The sequence below is a fragment of the Drosophila ananassae genome, chromosome 3L, assembly GCF_017639315.1.
Source record: "Drosophila ananassae strain 14024-0371.13 chromosome 3L, ASM1763931v2, whole genome shotgun sequence".
Classification (NCBI taxonomy): Eukaryota; Metazoa; Arthropoda; class Insecta; order Diptera; family Drosophilidae; genus Drosophila; species Drosophila ananassae.
The window spans coordinates 3,561,655-3,572,721 of record NC_057929.1 but is presented as its reverse complement, the minus strand read 5'-3'; the positions used below and the strand labels follow the sequence as shown (position 1 = coordinate 3,572,721).

At 42.9% G+C, this 11,067-nt stretch overlaps 4 protein-coding genes across 6 annotated transcripts; 2 read left to right on the top strand and 2 right to left on the bottom strand.

Annotated features, from left to right (window-relative positions):
• Positions 1-344: 344 nt before the first annotated feature.
• On the bottom strand, positions 345-1,607 carry LOC26514949. Of its 2 annotated transcripts, none has more exons than XM_032450880.2 (2): positions 1,473-1,607; positions 345-1,417 (listed from the first exon to the last, which is right to left on the bottom strand). In XM_032450880.2, exons 1-2 carry the CDS (start codon positions 1,519-1,521, stop codon positions 462-464), a joined length of 1,005 nt encoding a protein of 334 aa, XP_032306771.1. In that variant the 5' UTR covers positions 1,522-1,607; the 3' UTR covers positions 345-461. The 2 variants fall into 2 exon arrangements, with proteins under 2 accessions (XP_032306771.1, XP_032306770.1); XM_032450879.2 differs by having other exon boundaries at positions 345-1,423; positions 1,473-1,532.
• A 338-nt stretch (positions 1,608-1,945) lies between these two features.
• Positions 1,946-3,016, top strand: LOC6495086 (lactoylglutathione lyase). Its single transcript, XM_001959058.4, has 5 exons — positions 1,946-2,139; positions 2,212-2,348; positions 2,433-2,519; positions 2,583-2,696; positions 2,755-3,016. Exons 1-5 carry the CDS (start codon positions 2,068-2,070, stop codon positions 2,879-2,881), a joined length of 537 nt encoding a protein of 178 aa, XP_001959094.1. The 5' UTR covers positions 1,946-2,067; the 3' UTR covers positions 2,882-3,016.
• Positions 3,017-3,178: 162 nt separating this feature from the next.
• On the top strand, positions 3,179-7,667 carry LOC6495087 (gustatory receptor for sugar taste 43a). Its single transcript, XM_044715538.1, has 8 exons — positions 3,179-3,593; positions 3,651-3,705; positions 6,190-6,334; positions 6,402-6,564; positions 6,637-6,780; positions 6,831-7,119; positions 7,175-7,526; positions 7,583-7,667. Exons 1-8 carry the CDS (start codon positions 3,440-3,442, stop codon positions 7,643-7,645), a joined length of 1,365 nt encoding a protein of 454 aa, XP_044571473.1. The 5' UTR covers positions 3,179-3,439; the 3' UTR covers positions 7,646-7,667.
• Positions 7,667-11,042, bottom strand: LOC6495554 (putative pre-mRNA-splicing factor ATP-dependent RNA helicase PRP1). 2 transcript variants are annotated; one of them, XM_001959056.4, is made up of 7 exons: positions 10,883-11,039; positions 10,006-10,820; positions 9,469-9,942; positions 9,142-9,405; positions 8,498-8,620; positions 8,088-8,441; positions 7,667-8,026 (listed from the first exon to the last, which is right to left on the bottom strand). In XM_001959056.4, the coding sequence occupies exons 1-7, from the start codon at positions 10,933-10,935 to the stop codon at positions 7,905-7,907; spliced, it is 2,205 nt and encodes a 734-aa protein (XP_001959092.1). In that variant the 5' UTR covers positions 10,936-11,039; the 3' UTR covers positions 7,667-7,904. The 2 variants fall into 2 exon arrangements, with proteins under 2 accessions (XP_001959092.1, XP_014763351.1); XM_014907865.3 differs by lacking the exons at positions 7,667-8,026; positions 8,088-8,441 and having other exon boundaries at positions 8,566-8,756; positions 10,883-11,042.
• Between the last annotated feature and the right edge of the window lie 25 nt (positions 11,043-11,067).

Below are 11,067 nucleotides of genomic sequence, written 5' to 3'. Positions count from 1 at the left end.
ATCGTAAGCCACATACATATGCAAAGAACTTAGAAATAATTATAAAGCAAATTTCCAAACGATTCCGAACGAATGATATAGAGCGAAATAGCGTAATTAGTAAGTTAATATTTAGCATTAAGTACACTACTTGACATAACAACACAAATCTTACTTCAGTTCAAAGACTTGTAAGGAGGAAACCTACAAAAATAAATCAAGAAAATTAAATTCAAAGATTTTACATTTTGTGGTTGGGCTGGGAATTATCTTTTGGAAAATATAATTTTTGAGAAATGTTTTTGAATTTTAGTATCTTTGTTTAATATTTTAACATACGTAATTATTTATTTTAATAGAAGACAAAACTCTAGACAAATATATATTTGATTATAAGGTCAAATATAAAAAATTTTTCAAAGGATTATAAATGATCCTGTTTAATGTATTTTGTAAAGTCCTACCAAGCTCCAAAGGGAGGGTCATCCCCACCAACTATAATCTACAGCGCTTTGGACAGCACAGTTGGACTTTTTTCTCCTTTTTTTCTTTATTTTTTCACCTTTAGTCCTCCTCCCGGAACGTGATTTTATTTTATTCCTGGATCGTTGTAGCTTCCCCTTTTTTATAAGCTTAGGACACATCGGCTTTCTGCATTTGAGAGGCGGTGGACAGTGAGGTTCGATGCAGGTTCTAAGTTTCGATCCAAAAAAGTCACCGCTAATACACTCTGGGTAGATGCAGGGATCTGGGCAATCACTGCCATAGCAGTTCGGCATTAGATGGCAGTGGGGGGGATCGCAAGGCGGATAGCATTTGGGGGGCATGCACACAGGATCACAATTGGGCATGACGCACGGATAGCAATAGGGTTGGGAGCAATCCAATGGGCACTTCCGCTGATAGCAAAATGGGAAGTAAGCTCCATTTTCATACATATTGTACATTCCTGGTGGGAAAATTTGATCCATCGGATACGGGTATATATGAAGGGATACATTTAAGTTTAAAGTTAAGGATGGTGGTGGAGCACGTGGTTCTTGTGTGGTGGTTTTTTTAGTGGTGCGTTTTTTAGTTTTCCGTTTTTTAGTAGTAGTGGTGGTGGTTGCGGTGGTTTTTTTGGTGGTAGTGGTAGTTGGTTTTTTAGTTGTGGTTGTCGAAGGATCTGTTTCATATCTATACTCATATTCATAGGAATACTCGTATGCTGGACTCGGGCAGTTCTCAGACAACAACAGCCCCACCAGCGCCAAAAGGATGAAACACCGTTTTGAGGACGTAGTGTGGACTTCCTCGAGAGCTTTTCCCAGATTCGGAACCCATCCCACACCATACTTGGTGCCAGCATTTGCCTCAGCAATCGCTTTGATTAGATCTTCATTTAGTTTTTTTAATTTTAGTGCATCATTTGCGGTTGATACCTTAACCCATAAAGAAACTATCCCTTTATTGGAAAAATTTATAATTTTGACATTATATAGTTCCTTACTTACCTGTAACAATCAACAGGTGACTCAAGCTCCCTTTCATTTTCATCTGCATGGAAAATGTTCGTGCAAAGCTTTAAATATAAACAAAGCATGCATAATCGAATTTAAGAGAAAGTCATATTTAATGAAATGATACGGATGAAATTCTAAATCGAATAATCTTTAGCGAACTATTATACTGCCATAAGTCGCAGGGATTAGAGCGTTGGAGTATTTAAGAAGTGGATTTTTGGATCTCAACAAAGATACGTAACGGTAATTTCAATCAAATTTTGTAATATTTAACGGAAAAGATTAATATATACAAAAACAAGAATGAAAAAACAAAAACTAAATAATATTAAAATAATCAAAATTGGATTGCTTATTTAAAAGAAACCTTGTAAGCTTTTAACAAAATTCAGAAATTTAAAATTTTAAATAAACTTTTTTCCAGTATTGTCTAATACAAGAAAAAAAACGTTTTTTAACACAGTGGCGCAGCTTTTATAGATTAATGACTGGGATCTTGTCCAACACTTCTGGACATACCATAATTTACCTCACCGGAATTCAGCGTATTTCAACAGGTGTTTCATAAATAGTAAAAACCCTTAAAATGGGCGACGTTACGGGTCTCAGCAATGCCGAAGCCGACGAGCTGTGCAAAAAGCCAGAGGCATCCACCAAGGTAAGGTTCTAATTGAATAAAGAGACCTGGAAGAAAAGCCATTAACCCCTTCCAAATTCGTACATGCCGCAGGACTTTTTGTTTCAACAAACTATGTACCGTATCAAGGACCCACGCCGGTCCTTGCCCTTCTACACTGGTGTCCTTGGCATGACACTATTGGTGAAACTGGACTTCCCAGAGGCAAAGTTCTCGCTGTACTTCATGGGGTAAGGTTATACCGGGCGCTTATCTATACGTGCTGCGATAGGTCTCCTATAGATTGTTTTAATTGCCCTTCATGTATCCCGCAGATACGAGAACCCCGCTGATGTACCCAAGGATCCCAAAGAGCGACGCAGCTGGGCCATGAGCCGCAAGGCAACCATTGAATTGACCCAGTAAGGAATACCCATTGACCCAGTGTATGATTAAACTTTTAACTTTTCTATTGATTCTTTTAGCAATTGGGGCACTGAGAGCGATCCAGACCAAAGCTATCACACCGGAAACAGCGATCCACGAGGTTTTGGGCACATTGGACTCATGGTTCCGGATGTATACGCCGCCTGCCAACGGTAAGCAGATCACAAAGTCCTTTATCTGTTCAAAATTCAGCGAGTTTTTCTCTAACAGCTTCCAGGAACTTGGCGTTGATTTTATCAAGAAGCCCGATGACGGCCGCATGAAGGGATTGGCTTTCATCAAGGACCCAGACGGCTATTGGATTGAGATCTTTAACGCCCACAGTGTCCCGAATTAAAAGAACACCACCACTTTCTATTATTACTAAATGTGTACACATCACTGTTCCTTAATTGCCCGCTCTTACATCTAAGCTGTAAAGTGGAGGCTTCTGAGAAGAGTCGTTAAAATATACATATATGCGAAAGCCCAACAATCGTCGTGTGGTCCTGGGCTTTTGGGGAAACCCTTGTCGCAGCTGTTGCAACTTCATGAATTGGGGTCCGAAATAATTGGCTCCTGTGTCCTTTTACCGGGTTGGTATTTTCACACGCTAATTATTATTTACATCGCGGACAGCCGCGCTTTTTGATAAGCAAATGTGTTACTTGGTCGCGCCCGATGGTTGGAGTGTTTGCCCAGACGGCCTGCGGGCTGCTCGTGTCCTGTGAACACCGACCCTGAGGGATGGGGTTGGTGGAGTTGGCTAGCCACTAATAATAGTCAAATATGGGAGCGCATTATTTGTTTGGTGTCGAATATGGCGTTTCACAATTTAAGTTCAGGTATTTGCTGGATCGCGAACAGTTCTCGTCCGGAGGTCGGACTGCTCAAAAGCTCTTAGCCTGGAATCAAGATGGAAATATCGGAGCCCAGCATTGGAATCTTTTATATCAGCAAGATGCTGGGACTTGCACCTTACGCCACCCATCGCAACACCAAGGGTCAAGTGGAGATCCGGCGTAGTTGGGTTTTTACCATTTACTCCGCCACTTTTACGGTGGTCTTGGGTAAGTCTAGGGAGTGAAAAGGATTCTCCTGGCTTTCAAATAATGTCTGTTCTACAGTTTGCCTCACCTATAGAGGTCTTCTATTTGATGCCAACTCCGAAATTCCTGTACGGTAAGTACTCCGCAACCCATTATTAAAAAATTGTCAATATGTTTTTGATAAAGTACACCAAGTATTCATTCTCATATTCTTTCTTCTTTTTTTTTTATAAAAATAATAACATAATAACCTAATAAGTAACCGTATCGTTTGACAGCCATTAGGATATACTAATTTACCTAATTAAATTAAGGAGGCCAACAATGTATTGCCTAGACATAATATTGATCCACCAAAATTATTTGTTTGATTTCCTACCTTTGTTGTCACAATACAATAACATTTACGACTGAAGGTTTCTTGTCCTGTTTCTAGTGGGAACTCATAACTCTCATTTTCTTATAGGGTTTATAAAGAAGGATAATGCGTGTTTCCATGCATGGGGAGGGAAATATGACCCCCTGCAAAGGCCATATCATTTCCACTTTCCATCAGATCCTTGAGAGAAATACCTCAAACGATTCGTGGATCGATTCTCCGTCATTCTGCATCAAAATCTGAGAACGAAATATTTTTTAGATTTTCTATCAAATTTTGTGGGGGTCCCCTCAAAATGCGGAAAGTGCTTGGGGAGGACAACATGACCCCTTGCGAAGACCATATCTTTGCCAATTTTCATCAGATCCTTGAGAGGAATACCTTAAACGATTCGTGGATCGATTCTCCGTCATTCTGCATCAAAATCTGAGAACGAAATATTTTTTAGATTTTCTATCAAATTTTGTGGGGGTCCCCTCAAAATGCGGAAAGTGCTTGGGAAGGACAATATGACTCCTTGCGAAGACCATATCTTTGCCAATTTTCATCAGATCCTTGAGAGGAATACCTTAAACGATTCGTGGATCGATTCTCCGTCATTCTGCATCAAAATCTGAGAACGAAATATTTATTAGATTTTCTATCAAATTTTGTGGGGGTCCCCTCAAAATGCGGAAAGTGCTTGGGAAGGACAATATGACCCCTTGCGAAGACCATATCTTTGCCAATTTTCATCAGATCCTTGAGAGGAATACCTTAAACGATTCGTGGATCGATTCTCCGTAAATCTGCATCAAAATCTGAGAACGAAATATTTTTTAGATTTTTTATGAAATTTTGTGGGGGTCCCCTTCAAAATGCAGAAAGTGCTTGGGGAGGACAACATGACCCCTTGCGAAGACCATATCTTTGCCAATTTTCATCAGATCCTTGAGAGGAATACCTTAAACGATTCGTGGATCGATTCTCCGTAAATCTCCATCAAAATCTGAGAACGAAATATTTTTTAGATTTTTTAATAAATTTTGTGGGGGGTCCACTTCAAAATGCGGAAAGTGCTTGGGGAGGACAATATAAACCCTTGCCAAGCCCATATCTTTTCCAATTTTCATCAGATCCTTAAGAGGAATACCTTAACCGATTCGTGGACCGATTCTCCGTAATTCTGCATCAAAATCTGAGAACGAAATATTTTTCAGATTTTTTATCAAATTTTGTGGGGGGTCCCCTTGAAAATGCGGAAAGTGCTTGGGGAGGACAATATAAACCCTTGCCAAGCCCATATCTTTTCCAATTTTCATCAGATCCTTAAGAGGAATACCCTAAACGATTCGTGGATCGATTCTCCATCATTCTGCATCAAAATCTGAGAATGAAATATTTTTTAGTTTTTTTATCAAATTTTGTGGGGGGTCCCCTTCAAAATGCGGAAAGTAGTTGGGGAAGACAATATGACCCCTTGCGAAGGCCATATCTTTGCCAATTTTCATCAGATGCTTGAGAGGAATACCTTAAACGATTCGTGGATCGATTCTTCATCATTCTGCATCAAAATCTGAGAATGAAATATTTTGTAGATTTTTTATCAAATTTTGTGGGGGGTCCCTTCAAAATGCGGAAAGTGCTTGGGGAGGACAATATGACCCCTTGCGAAGACCATATCTAAGCCAATTTTCATCAGATCCTTGAGAGGAATACCTTAAACGATTCGTGGATCAATTTTCCATCATTCTGCATCAAAATCTGAGAATGAAATATTTTGTAGATTTTTTATCAAATTTTGTGGGGGGTCCCTTCAAAATGCGGAAAGTGCTTGGGGAGGACAATATGACCCCTTGCGAAGACCATATCTAAGCCAATTTTCATCAGATCCTTGAGAGGAATACTTTAAACGATTCGTGGATCGATTCTCCATCATTCTGCATCGAAATCTGAGACCGAAATATTTTTTCGATTTCTTATCAAATTTTTGTGGGGGGTCCCCTTCAAAATGTGACAAATTACGTTGCTCCCATTTTTTGGGGGGACCTCTTAAGAGTTGTGTAATCGTGGAGTATGAAAATATGACTTGGAGAACTTGTTTGTAAATATAATCTACACTGTATTCTTTATCTATCTATCGACACTGTACAGAACAATTTTGTAAAGTTTCCACCTTTAATACCTTCCGTACACCGTCTATCCTCACCTTTTAATTGCTCTGACCAACTTCAACCAAACCAATCAACAAATCAAAAGTGCATCTTTTAGAATGAAGTCGGCAACATCGAAGGTGGTGACAGCCTTGGACGTGTCTGTGGTCGTCATGGCCATTTTATCGGGTGTGTACTGTGGACTCTTCAGTCTAAAGGACACCTTAGAGCTGAACGAGCGCCTCAATAAGGTGATAATTCACGTGAATCCTGTCCATCCTTTCAGATCCCTCTAACAAGTACTACCTTAATCTTTAGATCGACAATACATTGAATGCTTATAACAACCTCAAGAGGGACCGATGGAGGGCTCTGGGAATGGCTTTTATATCTCTAATAGCCATATCCTTGCTGATTGGACTGGATGTAGGGACTTGGGTGCGGATCGCCCAAGAGATGAATATACCTCATTCGGATACAGGTACTTGAATTGTTCTTAAAAATGTAATTATATTCTCACATAGTTTTCTTCATTTCTTGAACTGATGATCAGAGCTGAATGTGCATTGGTATATACCCTTCTACAGTCTCTACTTCATCCTAACTGCTCTGCAAATTAACTTCGCGAATACAGCCTACGGCCTGGGCAGGCGCTTTGGACGCCTTAATCTGATGCTCACCGGCAGTTTTCTTGGAGGTAAGAGGTTACTTCAACACCTTTAAACAAGCTTAACCAAGAACCTTTAGCAGAATCAAAGGACACCATCGCGGGCAAAGCCAGCAAAGTGAGCGCCGTAAAGACCATCAGCATGAATCCCCTAGCAATGCCCACAACTCTCCACTCCAGCCTTACCAAGCTAAACACCGAGTCCCTGCCCAGTATATCCGCAGGTGACAAAACCGCCGCCCACAGTCTAATCCTCAACGTGGAGTTACTCAAACTGGTTCCTTTTCCAGCCAAGAACAAGGGGCTGCTTATCAAGGCGCTGGCCGACAGTCATGAGTCGTTGGGAAAGTGCGTCCTCCTGCTTTCCAAGTAGGTTTAACTGGCTCTTTCCTTTTTGAGATTCTAACTCTCTTGTTTCTAACAGCTCGTTTGGCATAGCCGTGCTTTTTATCCTGGTGTCCTGCCTGCTGCATCTGGTGGCCACCGCCTACTTCCTGTTTCTGGAGCTCCTTAGCAAGCGGGACAATGGCTACTTGTGGGTGCAAATGCTCTGGATAGTGTTTCACTTCTTGCGCCTGCTCATGGTAGTGGAACCGTGCCATTTGGCTGCCCGGGAATCGCGCAAGACCATACAGATTGTGTGCGAGATTGAGAGAAAGGTCCATGAGCCCATCCTGGCGGAGGCTGTTAAGAAATTCTGGCAACAATTATTGGTAGTGGACGCCGATTTTTCGGCTTGTGGACTGTGTCGAGTCAACCGAACGATCCTGACGTCGGTAAAGTATTGAAAGATAAAGGAAATATACATACTTCTTTAAAAACATTCTTTCAGTTTGCATCGGCCATCGCAACCTACTTGGTCATTCTCATTCAGTTCCAAAAAACCAACGGCTAAAAAATGCGAATAGAACTGGACTTATTTTATAAAAAGATGCTTTTCTTTATTATGACTATAAACTAAACGGGGCTGGTGGATATTAAAGATCAGTAGATGCTCGTGTCTATGTGCTTAGGATTAAATTAAGCAAACAATAAAAAGCAAAACAGTTCATCTCTATCCTTAGAAGTGACCGCAAAGTATCTCTGGCATCCAAACCCCTCATCCCCTCCCAGTAACGCCCCTAGAGCTAAATAAGCGGTCGGCGAAATTAGAATCACTTCTGGTACTGCTTGGTCTCCATTCGTTGTTGCAGCAGCTCAAGCTGGCGTTTGGCCTCGCACTGGGGGAAGTTGTTCAAGTCATAGTATTGCGGTGCCAGACTGAGAAGCCACTCAGCTGTAAAAAATAGAGATTTAATAGTATGTATAAAATATCTATAGCTATCACGACTACTCACGCTTTACGTCCGTCACTGTGCGAATATAGTTTTTGGTGGTCAGCACGAACTCATTGTAAATGACCCAGTCAGGCTTATGGTCCAAGCAAGTCGACGGATGCAGCTGCACGTTCTGGTTGTCCTTTATGGTTAAATAGTGTCCAGTGCGTTCCAGATGAGCCACCTGCATGAAGAAGCCCTGGACAAGGGCCTTTCGTATGTTTACGTAGTAGTCCTTTGAGGTGAACTCAGTGCTGGTGCGTCTCAGATTGAAACGATCCATGATCCTGGCCAGCTGCTGACGGACATTGTCGGCACTCTTCAGTGAACGGAAGTTAATGAAGTTTTCATAGCACCAATTGGCATCTTCGTTGCCTGAAATATAAAGTATTTTTTAGTTCTGTATGGAAAGCGGTTAACCCTTTACTTACTCTGCTTGAAAGCGTGGTAGACGTTCAGCAAGGTCAGATGATCACCATCGATGTGAGCAAAGCGCATCTTGGCCTCATCGGCCGCCTTTTTGGCCTCGTTGGGTCGGACGAAGCATTGTGGCACTTTGGTTGATTGGTTTTGGCACGTTTAGATTGGTTTGTTTTCGATTAAGCGCAAGTTCAAAACAATTTTCTTATTGGGGAGTTTATATAAACAAATAGATTGTGCTCACTCTTTGTCAGCTAGGCAATCTAGGAGCTTGATTCAAAGATTGGTTGCATTCGTGAGTTGCAATTGCGTTTGAAATTAATTTGTTTCATGTGATTCATTCAATAAAGCAAGAGATTAGTCACATATCACTCACTATGTGACTGAATATATCAACGCATGTGCAACTTTTGTTTCGAGTTGGATGCAAAGAACAAATAAATTGAACAAACTTTTTCCTTTGCACTTATACTTATACTTAACTTCCACTAAGCTAACTGATATTTTCAATTTAATTTGTAAATAAAGGACATAAGTAATAATATATTTTTGAGAGAAGCAATCAACAAAAATCATAATTGCTTTTCTCTTGAAACCTAAACTGATTCCTAACCTTAAAGGTAATCTCTGGATATAGTTTTTTATTTCATCTCACCCGACAGCATCGCCGTAATAGAAAGGATTTCGTTGGAACAATTGTGCTGACAACTGGCTATCAGCATCTTGGCCAGCTGGGGATCCAAGGGAAACTCGGACATCACCGCGCCCAAATCCGTCAGATTTCCATCATCGTCCAAGGCAGCCAGGTAGTTGAGCAACTCCAGGGCACGCATGAGGGTCTCCGGTGCCGGGGGATCCATAAAATCGAAGTGCACCAGATCGTCGATACCCAGTTTCTTTAGCTGAAGAACCACAGTTCCTAATCCCCGAAAAAAATCATAAATAAGCAATGGAATTGCAAAATAAATAAGACTTGTCCTACCCAAGTTGGACCGCAGAATTTCGGGATACGTGTTGTCCTGCATCTCATTCTTAAAAGCATTTTCCGTGTAGAGACGGAAGCACTTGCCCGGACGCGTACGACCAGCACGACCAGCCCTCTGCTGCGCCGAGGCCTTGGAGATGGGAGAGACCAGGAGACTCTCCACACGGATTCTGGGATTATAGACCTTCTGTTTGGCAAAGCCCGGGTCTATGACAAACACCACACCGTCGATGGTCAGAGATGTTTCAGCAATGTTGGTGGACACCACCACTTTACGGCCGATGGCGCCGTTGGCGTTGGGAGGCGGGGCCGACTCGAAGATGCGCTGCTGCAGATTGGGTGGCAGCGTCGAGTACAGGGGAATGCATTTCAGTTCTCCAATTTCCGAACCGAGATTGTCGATTTCACGTTTGATGCGCTTGCAGGCTTCCTCGATTTCCTCCTGGCCCGTAAGAAACATGAGAATGTCGCCTAAAAATTGGGAAGAAATTAAAAGAAAGCCATTTCGGAGTAACCTAAACCACTGATGATTACCTTCAATCTCCTCGCACATGTGAATCTGGATAACAGTGCGGATGGCCGCTTCCAGGTAGTCTCTTTCCGGCTCAGGGGTGTAAAATATTTCCACGGGATGTGTGCGTCCTGGTACGTTCATCAGCGGTGCGTTGTCAAAGTACTGCTGGAACTTGCCCGCATCAAGGGTGGCGGACATGACAACTAACTTGAGGTCATTGCGTTGACGAATCACCTCCTTGAGCACGCCCATCAAGATATCGGTGGCCAGAGTACGTTCGTGAGCCTCGTCGAGCAGGATTACCTGGTACTGTTCCAGCATGGGATCGGACATGGCCTCTCGGAGCAACATACCGTCGGTCATGTACTTCAGCAGGGTCTTGGCTGAGGAGCAGTCCTCAAATCGAATGGAATAGCCGACCTCTTCGCCCAGGTTGACGTCCATTTCCTCGGAGACACGCTGCGCCACGGACATGGCAGCCACCCTACGGGGCTGGGTGCAGGAGACGCCCTTCCTGCCCTTGCTGACAGCAAAGTCCACGCACCACTGAGGGATCTGTGTGGTCTTACCCGAACCCGTCTCGCCCACCAACACGATGCACTGGTGCTGGCTCAGCAGGCGCATGAAGTCCGCCTGGTACTCAAACACCGGCAGGGTTATGCGCTTCTTGTAGAGGTTCTGGTAGCGCACTGAGTACGGCTTGTTGGTCAGCGGGTTTATGGTCGGTGGCTGCTTGCTGGGCACGAATCCGCCAAGGATCTGGGCCACTGTGCCGGCCGCCGACGTAGCCGCTGCTGCTGCCGAAGACGACGAGGGCGCCGACGCTTCCTTCCCTCTGTTGGGTGGACGGGAAGAGCTCTTTAATGGCGTCCTAGCGATTACAACGGGCATACTTACTTCTTCAGCTTGCTGCCATAGGTCTCACCCACTTCGATGCGGCGCTTCGACATGTTGTTGGTCCACAAATGCACTGAAATCAGCAAATTTAGAGTTTTCGCACAAAGAAAACACGCGCTGAAAAAACAACGTGAAAATTATTAGGGATGGACTAATGTTTGCTGTGTCCGGCTTTTGTGAAATAA

What these genes read in the sequence shown, in the direction of transcription:
- LOC6495087 (XM_044715538.1), top strand. Translation starts at nt 3,440, where the DNA reads ATGGAAATATCGGAGCCCAGCATTGGAATCTTTTATATCAGCAAGATG. An exon ending in CACTTTTACGGTGGTCTTGG is followed by an intron (nt 3,594 to 3,650) that starts GTAAGTCTAGGG and finishes TCTGTTCTACAG; the next exon opens with TTTGCCTCACCTATAGAGGT. An exon ending in ACCGAACGATCCTGACGTCG is followed by an intron (nt 7,527 to 7,582) that starts GTAAAGTATTGA and finishes ACATTCTTTCAG; the next exon opens with TTTGCATCGGCCATCGCAAC.
- LOC6495554 (XM_001959056.4), bottom strand. Translation starts at nt 10,935, where the DNA reads ATGTCGAAGCGCCGCATCGAAGTGGGTGAGACCTATGGCAGCAAGCTG. An exon ending in TATGGCAGCAAGCTGAAGAA is followed by an intron (nt 10,821 to 10,882) that starts GTAAGTATGCCC and finishes TCCACCCAACAG; the next exon opens with AGGGAAGGAAGCGTCGGCGC. An exon ending in TATTACGGCGATGCTGTCGG is followed by an intron (nt 8,621 to 9,141) that starts GTGAGATGAAAT and finishes AATCAACCAAAG; the next exon opens with TGCCACAATGCTTCGTCCGA.
- LOC26514949 (XM_032450879.2), bottom strand. Translation starts at nt 1,521, where the DNA reads ATGCAGATGAAAATGAAAGGGAGCTTGAGTCACCTGTTGATTGTTACA. An exon ending in TCACCTGTTGATTGTTACAG is followed by an intron (nt 1,424 to 1,472) that starts GTAAGTAAGGAA and finishes TTTCCAATAAAG; the next exon opens with GGATAGTTTCTTTATGGGTT.
- LOC6495086 (XM_001959058.4), top strand. Translation starts at nt 2,068, where the DNA reads ATGGGCGACGTTACGGGTCTCAGCAATGCCGAAGCCGACGAGCTGTGC. An exon ending in AGCCAGAGGCATCCACCAAG is followed by an intron (nt 2,140 to 2,211) that starts GTAAGGTTCTAA and finishes TACATGCCGCAG; the next exon opens with GACTTTTTGTTTCAACAAAC. An exon ending in GCAACCATTGAATTGACCCA is followed by an intron (nt 2,520 to 2,582) that starts GTAAGGAATACC and finishes TGATTCTTTTAG; the next exon opens with CAATTGGGGCACTGAGAGCG.